This window comes from Grampus griseus (assembly GCF_964374135.1).
Source record: "Grampus griseus genome assembly, chromosome: 8".
Taxonomy (NCBI): domain Eukaryota; kingdom Metazoa; phylum Chordata; class Mammalia; order Artiodactyla; family Delphinidae; genus Grampus; species Grampus griseus.
Window position 1 is genome coordinate 94,425,422 of NC_139002.1, and position 19,626 is coordinate 94,445,047.

General features: G+C 42.1%; 1 protein-coding gene across 2 annotated transcripts in view; it reads left to right on the forward strand.

Annotated features, from left to right (window-relative positions):
* The first annotated feature begins 609 nt into the window (after window positions 1–609).
* Window positions 610–19,626, forward strand: part of HSD17B12 (hydroxysteroid 17-beta dehydrogenase 12) — a 165,955-nt gene continuing 146,938 nt past the window's right edge. Inside the window, exons 1-2 of one of the 2 annotated variants that reach the window (XM_082659482.1) lie at window positions 610–687; window positions 1,313–1,418. Coding sequence is in view for 1 of the 2 variants with exons in the window: in XM_082659481.1 (XP_082515607.1) it covers window positions 711–870 (160 nt within the window). In the remaining variant the exon portion in view is untranslated. Of the gene's footprint in view, window positions 871–1,312; window positions 1,419–19,626 lie in introns of both variants that reach the window. The other variant, XM_082659481.1, reaches the window with a different exon arrangement.

Here is a 19,626-nt window from a genome sequence, read left to right on the forward strand (position 1 = left end):
TTAATGCTCCGCGCGGGAGGGACGCCTGGCATTTAGAAGGCCCTCCGTAAGGCTGTGTAACCGGAGCGAGGGTGTGTCGTGGGGACGGCACAGAAACAGGAGATGCAAACCTATATTCGGAAAAGCTTACGGGAACAACGACAGCACATTTAACAAAGATGTGAAAATAAAACCATGGCTCCACTTCTTTCTACAATCTTCTCATTCACTACCGGTGTCTCTGACCCCATTCCCTCCTCAAACCCAAGCTCAAACCAGACTGGGTCTGATTGGCCAATCGGAGCACAACCTTCGGTAATCGCGAGGCCTTCTCCAGCCAATGAGAGACCTGAGCGATTTGGCGGCGGTGAGACTTGCAACCCTCTGGCTGAATCCTGGGGGCGTGGGGACACGTTGGGCGGGGCTGAAGTTTGATTGGCAGCTGAGCGATCCGCCTCCTTAGAACGGAAACGCTGCTCGGTGAGAGCAAGGAGGGGTCGTGGGCGGGGCAGTGAAACTAGGGTCAGCCAATGACCGACGCACTACAGGCAGAGAGAAAGATAGATCACCAATGGCGGCACGGATGTGGTGCCATGGGCGGGGTTTAGGCCCAAAGCTGTGTAGGAGCAGCGCCTATTACGGTAGTCCTCATCTTCACGGCCGGCGCCTCTTCCTGCATTCATTCGTTTGTTTTTTCCATTCACGAAGGTAGTGAGGCCTGGTTGAAAGCCATGGAGAGCGCTCTGCCTGCCGCCGGCTTCCTATACTGGGTGGGCGCGGGCACCGTGGCCTACCTGGCTCTGCGCATCTCGTGCTCGCTCTTCACGGCCCTTCGGGTCTGGGGTTTGGGTCACGAGCCGGGGGTCGGACCGGGGCTCGGTGAATGGGCAGGTGAGTCGAATCGAGGGCCGCCGGCCCCCTCGCTCCTGCTGCGGCTCGCGCGGCTCCCGGCCGGGCCTGGTACGCGCTGACCACTTCTGGGCCCAGCGCTTGGCCTTCCCGTCCCCAGCTCCCCTCTCCTCCATTCTGAGATTCCTGCGTCCCGCATACCCGCCTGTCCCCTAAGCCATTTTCTGGCTTGCTTAGACTTCTAGAGTTTTTAAATACTAAATACATTGCTGGCTTAAGTCAGCGAATCTAAAGGGCCAGTTGGTGGGCGCGGGAGAAATCTGGCCTGAACTCCCTGGGGCTTGTGTCCTTTAAGCCGTTCCGGGTTCACGGAGTTAGTCGCCTTGCTGCTTGCTTCCTTAGTCGCACTCTACGCACCTTGGCTCGCCCCTTATGAGTGTTTTTAAAACAAAGTCTTTGGCTTGAATACTGGCCCTGTGCTTAGGATGAAAAGTATTCTGTTGCCTTTTGGGAGGCGAGGGTGGAGGAAGAGGACATAGAATTTCAGAAGACTTTCTGCTCTTTGGAACCTTGGATTCGGCCTAGTTCAGGTAATTTACAAAAAAAATTGGTAAACTGTTCTGGAGTCCTAATGAGTAGCAAGAATTATTGCTTCTGCAAAACGGTACTCTTCATGTAGAAATCGGAAATACTTTCGGCAGAAGGACATTTGCAGGAAAAAGTATTCCCAGAAAGAGTGAGCTAAACAAACAGGTCTTGTTCCATCTAGTCGGGGGATTTTGAGGATGGAGGAGAAAGGTCGGATTGGAGAAGTTGGGAAACATCTGAGGAAAGTTTTGCGCTTATTGTTTTTCTTTTTCTGCCTTCTTTGTTGATTTTCTTTCCTTATTTTTTGTTTCTTTTAGCTTTTTTTTTAAACCGAGTGATATGCCGTTCTCCGATGTGATTATTCATTCTGCTGTTTTATAATTGAATGTACACTTCACAAAGCATTTTATTGAATTTTGGAGTGGTTAGGGGTTGCTTTCAGACTAGGCTCAAATAAGGTACACAAATAATGTCACTCCATGTTCTGAACTTTATTCACTCAAAAACATTTCAACAACTTAGTAGGAAAAACATAATAAATTAACATTTTGGGACAGCAACAAAAGGAGAAAACATCTCAAGTAGGAATGAATATGTGAAGCAGCTATTAACATAATACATATTTTAAAAAGTCACCTAATTGTCTTTTGATCGTTGAAAAAGCAAGTGAAGTGCTCAGCTTGATTATAATCAAGATTGTAATTTTACGGTTGATAAGCCCAAATTCTTGGTTGTCAGGTTTGGAAAACTTGCTTTTTGACTTTGTTTTTTCTTAAATGAAGGTTTTATTTATTTCGGCTGTGTTGGGTCTTCGTTGCTTTGCGTGGGCTTTCTCTGGTTGTGGTGAGCGGGGCTACTCTTCGTTGCGGTGCGCAGTCTTCTCATTGCTGGGGCTTCTCTTGTTGCGGAGCACGGGCTCCAGGTGTGCGGGCTTCAGTAGTTGTGGCACGTGGGCTTAGCTGCTCCGACGCATGTGGGATCTTCCTGGACCAGGGCTTGAACCCATGTCCTCTGCATTGGCAGGCGGATTCTTAGCCACTGCGCCACCAGGGAAGTCCGCTTGTTGACTTTTGAACAAGACTCTAGTGCTTTAGGAAATCATATATCAAGATGAATAAGTTTTGTAATTTGTAAGCAAAGACTTATGGTAATAACTTTTTTTTTAACCATCTAAAATTGACCATAGTGGCTAATAACTCAAAGGGACCAAGTCATCTGTATATGAATCCATAGTAAAAAGCCAAGTGATATGACATTGTCATTTCATAAGTATTATTTATATTGAAAAGGTTTGGCCCCAGAGGAAGGATGTTTGATAAATTAAGGGCAATGTTTAAAAGATTTGGAAATGAAATTTGAACTAGAACACTGGGATATAACAGAGAGGATCATAGTATCATAAAGTGAAATGTTGTCCAGTTCACTTGTTGGGAAAACTGTCTTTTTTAAGTATTTAAGTAGAAGAAATAATGAAGTTGTTATTTTTAACATTACTTACATGTGGGGGCCTGGATCTTAAAAGAAAATACGTCTTCCTTTTTCTCTCCAAATTCAGGGAATCTTTGAAAAACAAAGAAAAACTGAAATAATTTGAAAAACAAACAAGCAGAGATGACACTTGAATAATTAGGGTTAAATTGTGATTAAAAATAGGTAATTTGTTCAACCAATTATTAATGTAATCAGGCAAGGGCTCTTGTGCCTGTGGTGCTGAAAGCCAAACTCTGACAGTAAGTGTTTGCAACAAAGTAAGGGTTTATTTGCAGGACACCAAGCAGGGGAGTGGGAGACAAGCCTCAGATCCACTTCAACTTGGTCTTTGAGTTTAAGGTTCTGTTTTTTCTTTTTCTTTCTTTTTTTTTTTCCCCACGGGAAAGAACAGAGAGCCTGGGGTTAATCATCATAGGGACATTTCTGTGACATTTCCTAATCATAGTTTTGGGAGTGAGGGTGTCTCTGGTTTATGATTCCCAGGCCAGGTGGTCCGTGGCTCAGGGGCCTGTGAGCTCATCTTGTAGTGGAGAAACAACCTGAGTTTATACGTTAATGATGTCATTGACAACAGCAGTTTTAGTACATTAATGATGTTATATGGACAGTGGCAGTTTCAGTCATCTGACTCTGGTTGATTAGTGTTCAGTTAGCCCAGGATTGAGGTCAGAGGGGACCAGAGAAGGAATAAAGTTTTGGGTAAAGAGATTAATCATAAACTCAATAAGGGAACTCGGTTTTAGGGCACCTTGGTGTCATTAGGGAGGCATTGCCTAAGTTTTTAATACTGATGTTTATTTAACATCTTCCTTTCCATAACCAATTATTTTAAGTATTACATAACAATATGTGTTGAGTTGGTAGTATATTTTTATACTTGTCATTCTTAAGTCTCTGTATGTGAGTATGTTTAATTTCTCCCCCTCAGATTTTAGAATCTGAGAGGCAGGGACTGTGGGTCCTCATTTTTGTCTTTTCCCACAGTAACTGGCATATTGATCAGATATAAGCTCTTCTAGACGTTTAAAAAAAAAAAAAACACCTTGGAAAATCCCCGAAATACAGTTGTGGTTTGCAATCTGTAAAAATATTCCATACCACAGATTTCTTAGTCTAGTAGGTTTTTAAGACCATCCATTACACGGCCCATCCTCTAATTTATCTCCTTCATCTTCTAATCAAGAGCTGGGTCATTCCTTCCCTAGTTCTCTCCAGTAACAGTCCCACTCAAGTGAATTACGGTGATTTCACTAGGTCCCTAGCAGGTGGGTTTAGCCAATTTAGGAGGTGAGGCTCTCTTGCCTGCCATTGTCATGTGATACTTTCTGTATCTTTTCCAAGAACAAAGAGATCCTGTGAAAGTGGAGCTTCAAGTTGTTTGAAGGTCACTGTAGCAAGTAATGAAAAGAAGATTGCTAACAGAAGTGGTCAGTTTGTGCTAAGAAGTGAATAGTCCTTGCTGTGGAGCAACAGAGAATGTAATCTGTAGAATTTGGTTTGAGCGTAGACACATTTTGCATTTATTTGAGCAAGTTTCCATCATTGGAGTTTATCTGAAATGATTGATATAGAAATAAAGTGGGGACTTCCTTGGTGGCGTAGTGGTTAAGAATCCGCCTGCCAATGCAGGGGACACGGGTTCAAGCCCTGGTCCGGGAAGATCCCACATGCCACAGAACAACTAAGCCCGTACGCCACAACTGCTGAGCCTGTGCTCTAGAGCCCGTGAGCCACAACTACTGAGCCCACGTGCTGCAACTACTGAAGCCGGCACGCTTAGAGCCCCTGCTCTGCAACAAAGAGAAGCCACCGCAATGAGAAGCCCATGCACCACAACGAAGAGTAGCCCCCGCTCGCTGCAACTAGAGAAAGCCCGTGCACAGCAACAAAGACCCAACACAGCCAGATAAATAAATAATCTTCAAAAAAAATAAAAAAATAAAAAATAAAGTGGAGGTGATAGGTGCAACTCTGAGCTCTTAGTTTCTAAAGGAGAGGATATAGCTCCAGGCAGCAAAGAATGAAGGATCCACTAATCAGTTAATGAGTTAGATTTTTAAAATAGCTTTATTGAGATATAACTCATAGACCATACAGTTTACCCATTTTAAAGTGTACAAGTCAAGGTTTTTATTATATTCATAGGGTTGCGCAACCATCATTATAACCTAATTTTAGAACATTTTCATCTTCCTAAAAGAAACCCTGTACCTATTAGCTGTCACTCCCTCATTCCCACCCCCTCTTTCTGTCAATATACATTTCCCTATTCTGGATATTTCATGTAAATGGAATGAGATAATGTGAAGTTTTTGATGGCTGGCTTCTTTGATTTAGCACAGTGTTTTCAAGGTTCCTTCATGTTGTGGCATGTTTCAGTGGCTTCATTTTTTTTTTTGGGTACGCAGGCCTCTCACTGTTGTGGCCTCTCCCGTTGCGGAGCACAGGCTCCGGATGCACAGGCCCAATGGCCATGGCTCACGGGCCCAGCCGCTCTGCGGCATGTGGGATCTTCCTGGACCGGGGCACGAACCCGTGTCCCCTGCATCGGCAGGTGGACTCTCAACCACTGCGCCACCAGGGAAGCCCTTTTTTTTTTTTTTTTAAATTGCTGATTAATATTCCATTCTGCGGGGAAGGAAATCCAAAAAGGAGGGAATATATGTATATGTATAGCGGATTCACTTTTCTATACAACAGAAAGTAACACATTATAAAGCAAACTATACTCCAATAAAAATTAATTTAAAAAAAAGGAAAACTAAAGAAATCCAAATAAACTATGAAGTTTAACAACAACAACAAAAAATAGTCCATTCTGTGGAGTGAGTTAGATTTTGCAAAGGGTCTTCTTCTCTGCATTTTGCCCTCTGCACATCTGCACTGTCAGATCCCTGAGATTTTCCAAAGCGATGGAACTCATTTGGCTCTGTAGTATTGCAAGGTTTTCCTAATTCAGTAGACAATGAGGACTTAAAAAGGGTATGGGAGGGCTTCCCTGGTGGCGCAGTGGTTGAGAGTCCGCCTGCCGATGCAGGGGACATGGGTTCGTGCCCCGGTCTGGGAAGATCCCACATGCCGCGGAGCGGCTAGGCCCGTGAGCCATGGCTGCTGAGCCTGCGCATCCGGAGCCTGTGCTCCGCACGGGAGAGGCCACAACAGTGAGAGGCCCGTGTACTGCAAAAAAAAAAAGGGGTATGGGGTGGTGGGGTTCTTCCGTGGAAAAGCCATTCATCAAAGCTGGCTCTGCTTAGCCAAGCTCCAAGAATCAGATTCTCAAAATCAGGTGTGGTGTGTAATTTCTGTTTTTACATTGGACAGCTATGCAGGATTGGTCTAGTTACCTCAAACTGTTGAAGGCTACTTGAGTGACCAGGGCCCACTGACAGTGGGTCCCTTTCTTTAACTAAGTTTTGAGGTGCCACATGATTATGTATGTACATATGTATGTATGAAATGTTATTTAACTTGGCAAGTCCAGAAGAAATATTACTATCACTTATTGAATGCTTGAAGTGTTCTAGGCACTTCATATAGATTATCATTAATTTCTCTTTGAGTTGTGCTCCAAAATCCCCAGTGTACAGAGAAGGAAACAGGGGCTTAGGTAAATGACTTCGTCTGTGGTTTCATAGCTGGTGAGTTACAGGATCAGGATGCAAAGCCAAGTTGTCCTTTATGCAACATCTACATGCTGTGTGTGGTGGGGATTGGCTTACAGACTACATGGATACTTGGGGTGGATTCCTTTATACCTTAGGAACTTTACTGCTTTTTGATTTAAGGCACACTTTCAAATCTGGACATGCTTGGTAATTCTGGAACCATTGCAGGATAAGTAGCACATTTTGGAATCAAGTAGCTTGGGATTTTCTTCAGATTTGTAACCATGAATCTTTTTTTTTTTGTAACCATGAATCTTGTTGCATGGGAACACATTGGAAAGGCGCTCAAGGTGCTTAACAAAGCGAAGGGTTTGACTGTCATCAATATGGCTGGACCGGACCTTGAATGCTGTTTTCTGTTTATCAGTCTGGCGTTCTCAAATGGATTTAGTGAATCTCCGGAGGTCCAGCTTGGTTAGTGTAATATGCTCCTTGTTGACATTCTGGTAGACCTGTTCTTGCTGGTGAGTTTGTTTTTGATGTTGATCGCAGTGTTTTTTTAAAAAGTTGTTTTTTTTGTTTGGTTGTTCTGTTTTTTTTTAAACTTTTTTTTTTTTTTTTTTTTTTTGCGGTATGCGGGCCTTTCACTGTTGTGGCCTCTCCAGTTGCAGAGCACAGTCATCCAGACGCGCAGGCTCAGCGGCCATGGCTCACGGGCCCAGCCGCTCCGCGGCATATGGGATCCTCCCAGACCGGGGCACGAACCCGCGTCCCCTGCGTCGGCAGGCGGAATCCCAACCACTGCGCCACCAGGGAAGCCCTGTTCTGTTTTTTTAAAGCAGCCAGGTGGTGGAGGGCAGAGAAACAGATGAACTTAGTCATAAAAGTTCTTGAAGATATTTATTAATTCTTCACTTCATCTCTGAAAAGGGAGTCCATAGGCCTAAATGGAACAGTCTCCAGATTGGAGTTAGCAGCGGCAACCTTAAAGCACTAGGGCTAGAGCTGTGTAAGAGGAAACAGATGCAACTGGAGGATCGGCCCTAAAAGCATGCCCTGGTCTTATTTGGAGGAAAAACCAAAGAGGATGGTTTCCTGGAATTAGTAATTCAGCCTCTGTACTCTGAGCTGTTTCCTCCAACCTCACACCAGCCTCCATTGTCTCCTGCTTCCTTTTTTTTTTTTTTTTTTCTGTTCTTCCTCTTCCTTTCTGTGCAATAATAATTTTCCTATTTAAGGATCAAACCTGAGACTCGGAGACGCAAATCTAGACTTGGATTCTAGCTCCTCTACTTTAAACTAGAGTGTAACATTGAGTAAGGTAGTAGACATCTGTGAGCCTCACTTTCCTCATCTACAGAATGGGGATAATACTGGCACCTGTTTTCATAGGATTGTTGTGAAGGGTAAATGAGAATACTTATTCTGTGTAAAACAGGTGGTGCAGTGCCTAGTACATAAATGCTTAATAACTTATTAGTAATATTATTAGCCTTTGTAGCATTATATACTAATCACTTGAGCTAATTGACAAGATAAGGCTTAGTAAGAAAAGGTTAATAGCTGGCTGGCTGCATCTTCAGCAAACTCAGATTACCTTTGCTACTCTCACTCAAGTGAGAGTATTGAGCTTCAAAACTAATTTTCTGTTTGTTTTTGTTGGTTGAGGATGATTTCTTTCAGTTTCAGAAAAAAATTATTGAAAGATTTGGTTAGTGCGAATACATTGGTAAGTGGATTTGAATAGATCAATTCCATTGCCTTTAAAGCCATTTGTAGATAAGGATAAGTTAAAAGAAATTTAATAGTGTGTCGTAGTTCGTTTGGGCTGCTATAACAAAAATACTATAGGCTAGGTGGCTTAAACAACAAACATTTCTCACAGTTCTGGAGGCTGGGAAGTCAGATCAAGGTGCTGGCAGATTCGGTCTCCGATGAGGAACTGCATCCTAGTTTATAGATAGCTGTCTTCTTGTTCTGTCTTCACATGACAAGGGGCCAGGGAGCTCTCTGGGGTGTCTTATAAGGGCACTGATGCCATTTGTTAGGGCTCCACCCTCATGACCCAATCACCTCCCAAAACCATTATATTGAGGGGGTTAGGATTTCAACATATACATTTTTGTTTCTAGCATATGAATTCAGTCTGTAGCACAGATCCTTTATTCCATTTCTCTCCTGCTCATCTTTCCTGAACATAAAAATATTAAAATATAGCAATTTATATCTCTGCCTTCTGGGATAGATTACGATTAAGGCTAGGAGGCAGGGAGGGTGAAGCCTTCACCATCTTGGTGGAGAGTGTGATCCAACACTGTTCATTTGTCCACCCACCGTCCACATCCTCCTGAGGCTGGCCATGGACCTTGTAACAGACCAGTGGGACGGCAAACAGGAATCAGAAACAAACTGCCCTGTTAAGTGGTGGAAAGCAGACACACTTGGTTCTATGGGAGCTTGTGAAAGAAGGTCAGAGTGATGACTGAGCTGAGATCTGAAGGGAAGTGAAGAGTAGCAGACAGAGCAGAGGGACCAGCAGGTGCTAGGCTCCTGAGGTGGGAAAGAGCAGGGTCCCCTTAAAACAAGGCCTGAGCACTTGGAGCCAAGGAAGGGTAGGCATGATGTAAGATGGGAGTGGAGAGGGGCTCAGGGGCAGTGAGCAGGGCTGTTTAAGAACATGGAAGACAATTGTGGGGATTTTAAGCAGAAGGGTAATGCTGAGTTGCAACTTTATTTTTTTAAGTAAATTTATTTATTTATTTTTGGCTGCGTTGGGTTTTCGTTGCTGCAAGTGGGCTTTCTCTAGTTGTGGAGAGAGGGTTCTACTCTTCATTGTGGTGTGTGGGCTTCTCATTTTGGTGGCTTCTCTGGTGGAGCTCGGGCTCTGGGTGCTCAGGCTTCAGTAGTTGTGGCACTCGGGTTCAGTAGCTGTGGCTTGCGGGCTCTAGAGCACAGGCTCAGTAGTTGTGGTGCACAGGCTTAGTTGCTCCACGTCACGTGGGATCTTCCTGGACCAGGGCTCGAACTTGTGTCACCTGCAGGCGGATTCTTAACCACTGCACCACCAGGGAAGCCCTGAGTTGCAACTTTAAACAGAAGTTTTTGCTTCTATGATCTTTCTGAAGCTGTTGCATTGTCACAGAGATAGAGAAGAGCAGGTTATTCAGATAATCTCAGTTAAAATTGCCTTTAAAAAATGTAAATTCGTACTTTATAGTAAGGGAGGCCATTTTTGTGCACTTTCTGGTTATCATCTTTCAAAGACTATTTCTCCCTGGGGGAAAATCTAATCACTGTGGTATGGGAAGTTCTACTCTTGACCAGGGACTGGATGATAACGTTGAATGAACCCTGAAACTGGGTTATTGCTTTCTCGAGGTCACTCCATAGAACTGTGGTGTGATAGTTGAGGAGCCTGCCACACATCCGAATGCTTTGTTTTCTTATTCATTTTGTCTGGTGAAAAAACGTGTTTGTTGAGGAGCCTGCCACACATCCGAATGCTTTGTTTTCTTATTCATTTTGTCTGGTGAAAAAACGTGTTTGCCTGGTCTCTAACTGGCAATTCCAGGGAGACTATCCAGTTTCTGAAAAGTTATCCTTACCACTGTTAAGTGAAGTTATTTCTACTTAAATGATCTAGTCATTGGGGGAAGGGAGGAAAGACTAGAAAACTAAAGATTTTGAACAATTACTGCTTCTCAGGAGTATGACATTGGGGAACAGTAGCGCTAACGGGAAGATTGGCTTTAGGGTCAGTACAGCAGGTCTGAGCTTTGCTACTTGCTAAGAAGTTTGACCTTGGACAAAGATTGCTAACCTCTGAGCATAACGTTCTTCATCTAGTAAATAGGGCTGTTACTTTTCAGGGTTATTATGACAGTGAAATGAGATGTAAATGAGGTTCTCATGTAACATCTTGTGTGTTTTTATGGATGCCAAGTAACATATATTTAAGACATCTTTATTTGTATACATTGCTCTTATTTGATGAAAAGGGGTTGTTGAAACCAAGAAATAATGTAGTTCACTCAGCAGATGAACTATTGGAAATCTGAAGCTGTGAACAGCTTGATTAGGAGGCGACTCACAGTACTCCAGGAGGATTGCTTCCTTTGTGAAGAGATTTACTAAGTGGTTCCTTGAAATACGGTCCCCATTAGTGAACCTGAGATACGATGGGCTTAGAAAAATCTGGTTCTGTGCAACTTTTCAACTACATTGTAAAAACCTTGGGTCATTTTCAGCTCTTCTTCTCTCACCCACATACAGTCTATTAGGAAATCTTACTGACTTTAACTTCAAAATATCCAGTATCCAGTTCCTTCTACCACTCTGGTGTAAGCCACCCAAATCTCTTGCCTCGATTATTATAACAGCCTCCTGTCATTCTGATTCCACCTTGGCTCCCCTATAATCAGTTCTTACAGAGCAGCCAGTGATCCTTGAAAAGCTCTAGTCAGATCATGTGATCCTTTGCTCAGATCCCTCCAGTGTCTTCTCATCCTGTTTATTTATTTATTTTTTAAATTAATTTTTATTGGAGTATGGTTGCTTTACAATGTTGTGTAAGTTTCTACTGTACAGCAAAATGAATCAGCTATACGTATACATATATCCCTCTGTTTTGGATTTCCTTCCCATTTAGGTCACCATAGTGCATTAAGTAGAGTTCCCTGTGCTATATAGTATGTTCTCATTAGTTGTCTATTTTATACATAGTATCAATAGTGTATATACCTCAATTCCAGTCTCCCATCTCATCCCGTTTAGATGAAAACCCCAGATTCTTCCTATGGTTGACAAGGCTTTTGACCACCTGAATCCTGCCTTCTTTTACCTCTGATCTCCTCTCTGCCCATGTCTCGCCCTCCCTCCTAGCCACATTCCCTTCTTCCTTGAACATGCTTGGCATTGCTGCCTTGGCCTTTGGTTATTCCCTCTTCCTGAATGCTCTTCCCCAGATATGCATGTGGCTGAGTCTTCTTCCTTCCTTCCAGTCTTTGCTCAAATATCATCTTCTCACTGAAACCTTCCCTCCTACCTTTAAACTTACAGACTGATCTCTTCCACCCTTCTGATCCCCGTTCCCCTGCTCTACTTGTGCTCTTTGTCATAGCACTTGTCACCATCTCCCATACTGTATACTTTGCTCATTTATGACATTTCTTGTTTGTCTACCTCTGTTAGAATGGAAGCACCATGAAGACAAAGATCTGTCTCTCTAGTTCACTTATGTATCTCAAGTGCCTAGGACAGAGCCTGCACAGAATAGGTGCTAATACATAGTTGTTGAATGAATGAAAATATTCAGGTATTCCTGAATATTCCAGTGTTTTTGAGGGATAATGTATTTTTTTGTGGGGAATTATCTTCTCTTTCTATATTCTCTTATTAGTTGTAAATCTAAGAAATATTAGTGGTCTCCCCACCTCTAAAAATGAAATTATTTAGTCTAAAAACAAAATATAGACTATAACCTCAGGAAGAAGTTATCATAGTATAGACCCTGGAACTAGACTGCCCTGAATGTCTTTGTGTCCCAGAAGTGCCTGTACTTACCGCTTCTTTCTGCTTCTGTGTCCTTTTGCTTGTGCAGAGACATTCAGTAGTTTCAGTGTTGTTGAATGTTGATCTCTCTCTGCCTGGAGTGCTCTTTCTTGTTGTTCACTCTTCCTTACTCCTCCTGTTCATGAAATTCTACCTGCTTTTCAGAGTCCAGATTCTGAATGTTTATGTGCAGCTGCCCACATGGAAGCCATCATGTACTTTTGGAACTCTGATAGTGCTTGTTTTGTGCTTTTTTGTGGGCTTTTCCACACTTTACCTTTTTGGTTGTTTGTGTGTGTGTCTGTGCTTGCACGCATGACTGTTCTAAACTACAAGCCCCTCGAGAGTGCACAATAAATAATATGTAGTGAATGAATATATTTTCTTTGAATTATATTTTGATGGGGATGGGGTGTTTTGCTTTGCTTTTTGTATTCTTTTGGTTATGTTTTACAAAATAATTTGTACACCTTTTTTCCTCTTTGTTTTAAAATCTCAAGTGACACCTAAAAAGCTAGATTAAAATTAAACCCAGGCTGATTAGACAAAGACTGGTTATGGAATTATTGTAGCAGAGCTGGGATAACAGTTTTGAAAGTGTGAAATGCAGTGAGAGCAGAGATGTCCTTGTGTAGCATTGGTAATAAGCTAATCTTCCTTCATACATGTGTTAGGAAATTGCTGTAGGAAATCAACCACTTTGCCAGATTTAATAAACATTTCAATATTAATGGATTTTTTGTAATATATTTATTATCCTTCCCCAAGTCTTTGTAAAATTGTTACAAGTAGGCTTTCTTTTAGTAAGAAAGACTCTTCCAATGAAAGTTTCAGTAAAACCTTGCTAATTGGTAAGGCTGAGATGAATGAGTGAAAAAACTGAATTCTAGGATGTGTTGACCAAAATGTACTTTTGTTATTTTAAAGGCCCGAAAAAATGAACCCACGCTTTCTAGAGCCTTCAGTCTTTTTGGGGACATTGAACTGAATTTCCTGGAAAATCTCTTTGGTAGTAAAGGCGTTGAATGGTCAATGTATATACTTAATAACTGCTAGAAGGTTAACCACAGAGCACTGAGTATATGCGTTGTTTGCTTCATGGAAGGAAATGAATAGTGCAGTTGGTTGATAATCTACAAAAGCTGAGTCAGCCATTTTGTGAGAAACTTGAGAAAATTAAAAAATCATTAGGAGGCAGAAGAGACTAATGATAGAATAACAAAACTGGAAGGGCTGTTGGTGACCTCTTCAGTTGAACTATTAGGGAAATAAGCTGGAAGAGGTAATGACTTGCTCAGGTTCATTCATCCGGTTAGAGATTGTTTAGGCAAGAGGGTCAGTGGCACAGAGCAGAAAATGGGGGTTGCCTCGGTGCTCGGTTGATTGAAAGCAGTGGTAGGAGTGATGAGCAGCAGACTCTGACAGCAGAATAGAAGAGACTTGTCAGGGATGAATTCAGAGAGGAAAACGGGCGAGGAGGACAGGCGGAGGTGACGAGTGGTAACAGCTAGGGTGCTGGCAGAACTGAGCTTCGTCACATTTCCGCAGCTGGAATGGGGCGAGAAGCCTTCTCTGTACAGGAGCCTGAACTCTCGAAGAAATGACACACGTCTCTGTAGCCCCGAGGGTACCATTATTTCCTACTCTTGGTGCGCTCCTACATGGATGTTAAGACCGGGGGACTTTTTCACTGTGTATAGTGCTACAAGCCAAGTGGGTCGATCCGTTATCTCTTATCTATAGTCTTGGCTGTGCCTATAGCCCTAACTACAGATGAAGTTGATGACACTAAATTGCCAAGGAAATACTGTATAGTTTTTAGGATTGCTTCTCGGCCAGCAAAGGGTGCAGTATCCTTTAGAAGTTTAAATTCCAGTTTTAGAGTTCCCTTAACTTTCCTCGTATGTAGAAAACTCATTCTCCAAATTGGTTTTACTGTAATGCCGGCAGTACCTGCTCACCACCAAGCTCACTTCCAGTAGAAATATTGCCAAGCTTGCTTTAATGATTGCTGAAACTCCCATCTTGTCACATAAACAGACCTAATAAAGTAAGCAAGCTCCCCTAATCTTGCACATTCAGGCATAATATTGCTGTGGAACAGGGAGCAGCTGCTTATCTGTGTGTTCCAATACCTATCATTGCCTGTCATGAGAAAGGAGGGGATGATCTCTTTATAGATAATGTGAAAAAAATACAACAGGGGTTAGACAATGATGTTCACACATTAGAGGAGGCTGAATTAATGAAATTTTACCGTAATGATGACATCTTAATTTACAAATTGCTCTTGCAAGTATTCTCAAATGATTGCCATAACCACCCTGTAGTTATTACTTCCACATAATATTCCAGGACCAGAGGGAGCTGCAGGGAGTGGTATAGGGGTTACACAGCTAGTAAATGACACAAGAAATTGAATCTAGGTTTTCTGAGTCGGGGCTCCTGCCAAATTTCCTGCCGAAGCTCCTGATAAGGGTGATTTTAAGGCAGTCTGCTTGGTGTACCGCACTGGGTCTGGAAGTTAGTGGTGAGCAAGAAAGCTTTGGTCGCTACCTTCTTTGTTCTAGTAGAGGACACAGATCATTACATAAGCGGCTCTGAAAAGTTTAGCAGGAGCCAGCTATGGGAACACCTCTTCAGGGTTTTAAAGGTTTCTGGAAGAAGTCACATTTAATCCAAGGTGTGGAAGAAAAGAGGTAGTAGGAAGATGATGGTGATGTTAATAATAGTAATAAGACAAAATGTTTGTTAAAAAGCTTACCATTTACCAGATACTCTTCTAAATGCCTCAGTGAGTTCATTTACTCCTCATGCACTCCATAGGTTCTATCCCCATTTGACTGAAAGAAAGCTAAGATAATAGAGAGATCAAGCAGTTTGTCTGAAGGCACATGGCTAGGAAGTGGAGGAGACCCTGGGATTGGAACTCCTGTGAACTCTGCAAACTATGTTGATGAATGAGAAATGGGCGGGTGAGGGGGTTGGAGAACAGGGGAGTTTTTCCAGCAGAGAGAAGACTTGCGTGAAGCCCTTGAGGAAAGTGAGAGCATTCAAGAACTTTGGGCAGACAGTCCTTGGGAGGAGAGAGGCAAGAGATAAGACTTAGAGAAATGGGCAGCGGGCCAGTCCTAAAGGACCTTGAGGCTCCGTGAGGGTTTTATTTAGCCTCAGGGCAGTGGGAAGTCATTGAAAGATTTTAAGCAGTAGATGTCATGATCAAGTTTGTATTTGGACCACTTACTCTGGCATTTTGGAGAATGGATGTGGAGGGAGCCACCCAGGAGATGGGGGGACCAGCAGGAGACTGGTGGCGGTGGTAAGCCAGGCGCTGGGTGATGGTGGCTTGGATTAAGGTCGTGGGGGGCAGGGACTGAGCGGGGGAGTCAGACGAGAGACAGAGGTAGAAGTCCTGGGCCCTCGTCACAGGCAGGTTGTGCGGGTGAAGGAAGCGATAGAGGCTGACACTGGGCACCGACTGCGGAAACCCAAAGAGAAGGAGCAGGGTTTGGGAGGAAAGCAGTGATTCCCGTGTGGTTCTGGGTGGATGTCCGGCAGTCTTCCTGTAGATTAGAACTGGCCCAAGCCTGATGTTCTGAGTTCCTTACCAAAATCCTTTGGCTCAGCAGTCATTTATAGTTGTCAAAAATTATATGCTATATCTTACGATCTGTAGAAACTTTGGAGCCTCAACATGTAATATCTTAGGACAAGGAGAACATTATTTTTGAGCTGTTTGAGTGTATCCCATGTAGCACTTGGCTTAGTTTGGTAAATGTTTGTTATTTCCTTTTTAGGCGGAAAAGCAGGGAAACACAATCAGAAGACCTGAGTTCAGAGTCCACCTTCCTTTGACATTTATCGTCTGTGGAATTTTCAGTCAGCCTCTCTGTTTATTGCATCTATCAAATATGTCTAAAAATACCCACTCTGTATATCTTCAGAGATATTGAGTCTCTGAATCGTGTCTGGAAACACTGTACAAAGCATTACGCACAAACAGGACATGGGGCCTTTTTCCCCGTTCCATCTTCAGTTAGAAACCTAGAAATAGAATTGCCCCATGAGTTGATTGGAGCCTTTGTGTGAGGTTCAAATTGCTTCAGAGATTTATGTTGGGATCTGTTGCACATTTGTCACGATCAACACCTAAGTTTCTTTTGATGTGATTATCTAATATATGTCCATTTTAGAACGTACCTAAAACTTTTTTTGAAACAACTTTGTTGATGTAAGCTGGGTTTCTGAATTAAAAGTTAAACTAATTTAGCCACAAATTATGTTAATTTTAAATAAAATACTTCAACTTTATTTTTAACATATGCAGTGGCTATGGTTAGGTATAATGGATTAAGGATATAGTTAAGTTATTGGCAGTGAGGTGTCATTTCAACTCTGATGTAATTGGAAGACTCTCAAGTTTGCCATAACTGTTTAAAGTTCCATTATTGTATTAGAAGCGTTATTGTAAGAGGTAATTAGAAGTTCCTGTCATTTCTCACTCAGTACCCTACTGTTTTTGTCTCAGGCTTAAAGATATTCAGAGTATTTTTTCTTTAGTTAAAGGTTTTCTGTTCCAACCTTTATTTAAGCTAGATTCTTATGAATTATGACGCTGATGACATAATGGTGCTTTTTAGATCTCCAGAGCAAAAGTATCATCTTTGATATGAGGAAATAGTTTCCTGATGTACTTTGATTCTAATTTTTAAAAATATAACAAAGATTAGGACCATGTATAAACACCTAAATCTTCTAATAATACTTGCTTCAAAATACATTACTTCTTTGAAAATTGTGAATTACTTTTTTTTTTTTTGTCAGTGTGTTAATGTTTCTTCAAATGGAAACATTTACTTTTCTCTCCTTTTGCATTCCTATCTTTGGGTTCTCCCAGAAGCAGATACTGAGACAGGGACTCAAGTGCAATCAGTTTGTTTGGAAGGTGATCCCAAGAAATACCAGTAGGGAGGGAGACAGGGAAGGGAACACAGCCAATAAAGGGGCTATTATCAAGCCCTGTGATCACCTGTAGCTAGTGTAGAACTCAAGTTTCAGAGCTACTTCACCTGCAGGGCCTGGAAGCTCAAGTATTTTATATACCAATGGCCATTAGTCACTGGTTGAGGACTGTTGGTGGTGAGGAACATTAATTCGATAGTACTCATGTCCACTGTGCACTTGGGTGTTGCTGGCTTCAGCCACCAGATAAAGCCCTTGGGGCGAAGAGACACATTTGGAATGTGCTGTCCAATGGTGTGGTCAGGATGGATGTGGACAGGGCACTACCGGTTTAGCTCTAATTTTCATCACCATGTTTGCCCTTGCTTTCATTTTCTTTAAACAAAGCAACAAATAAAGACCAAGGAAAAGGTAGGAGGAATTATTTCCTGGAAATAATAAAAGAAATATAGTAGATTTGAAGCATAAGTTGATATATGTTATAATATTTCACTGTGGATGGGAGTTTTGCTACCTCTCAGGGTGGTTGATGGATTAGCCTTAGTTTTAAGTGTTTTTATACTATTTATAAATACAGATGACTGACTAAATATTGAACAAACTTCATTAGGATTATATTTGCATTAAGGTATGAATTAATCTCTTCCTCTCCATAATTTAATTCTGATCTACTAAACAGGAGATGGTTGCCATGTGGTCAGTACAGAGTGAGTGCAGCATTTGAGGGAGTTGTGGCAGATGTGGTTGGTTGCTTGTTGACAGAATGCTGGATTTGTATAGGTATTGGACAGCCATATACTTCAGAGGAGGAGGGCGCTCTCCTCAGATCCAGGGGCCCAATCGTAGTTTACACTTACTTTGATGATTCCTCTTTCCTTGCTAGAGATTGGTTTAGGAATGGGCATGTAGCACAGTTCTGGCCAATGAGATGTAAGAAATCTCCTGGAGCGAGGGCTTCTGAGAAGCTTTCCTCCCCTTTCAAAAGAGGCAGAAGGAAGGGTATTGGTCCGTGAGGATGTGTTGCCTGTAGCCGTCTTTGGGACCAGAGGGGACAAACTGAGGAAGGAACCAGCACACTGAGTGCTGCAGAGCAGAAAGATGGAAAGCATCTGGGTCTTTGATTCCGTCACTGAGCTGCTGAATTCACCCATTCTGGTGGTGCCTTACACTTCCTGTTGTTTTGAGATAATAAACCCCATTTTTCTTAAAGCTATTTCTGTTATTTCAGCTGAAAGCATCCTAACCTACAGATTCAGTAGAAAAGTAGGGAGATTTTCTTGTTTTGAGTAAAATTTTATAATTGATTTAAGGTCCTATAGACTTGGATAAACAATATATTGCAGTTCATTTGAAACTGAAATGGATGAAAGGAGGCCAGCTTTGGTATGAGATACGATTGCACGTCTCATTAAACAAAGTCTCATTCCTGATTATGCTGGTCATTGAGTTCTTGGCCATATTAGGCCATTAAATTATTTTAGTCAGGTCTACAGCTTATAAAGCCAAAGAGTATAAGTATGTGAAAACTGTCTTATTGCCAAGATTCTTTGAGAACTGTTACCAAATGATTTAGGAATATTGGGTTTTCAATTAATTTGAAGTAAATGTCACAAGATGGTCTACTTTAAGTTAGTCTAAGTAACTTTATTTTTAGGGAGTACCTAGTAATCTGAAGACTTTGACCCAGTGTAGTTCAACTGAATTGGAAAAGGATCAGGACTGGGTATGAAGAAGTGAAGCTGGGGTGGGTGTATGATATGTGTGGGTCTGTTACTATCCTCAGAGCTTATTTCTCTCTAATTCCATTTCAAAGCCAGTAAGAAGTCAGTAGTGTTCATTACCCTGGTGGTATATTCTTAGCTTTGCCATTTCCCCATATTAATGTATTATTAATATAAAAATTATGAAATCCATTTCATATATTCCTGGTTGGGACAATAGTCGAGTATAAGGTTGGAGATTCAGTGTTATTTAAATTCCAAATGGAGAAGTGTGCCATCTGAGTCACTGAAAAGCTGGAACAAAGATACAGGAGCTTAGGGACATAGATTCTGCTTTGTATCTCCGATGGCGATATGGCCTTACTGATGCTGAGTTTGTTTTCAGAACCAGGAGAGCCTGATGTGTGAATCTAAATACTATTTTAAAAAGAAGATAGAGATTGAGTTCATCTTGAATAGCAGTGATGCAAGGACCAAGTCTAAAAGGACTGTAGTACAATAAGAAATTAAGCCTCTCGGGCCTCTCAAGATTCAGGCTGGCCATGCACCATCGCCGGGGCTCAAGGGAAGCTGTGCTTCTTTGTGTGGGTGTGTCACTTCTGATAGGAGAGATTCGGTAACTTACTCAAATTTTGTCCCTTGAATGAAGGGGAGTGTGTGTGTGTTCTTTTCCTGCCTTCCTCTTTCAGAGGTGAAACACTCATGGTTTTGGAAAGATGACTATTCTTGTGTTTAAGAAACAGGTATTATTTAAGGTAAGGTATTGTTGCTGATTAGTGACAGAATCTGACTCTCTGGTAACGGATCAAAGGCAAGTATAAGAAGACTAGGACAGCTGTTATCACCAGTTTTAATTCTGTAGTCTTTATGCCTCTTTTTCT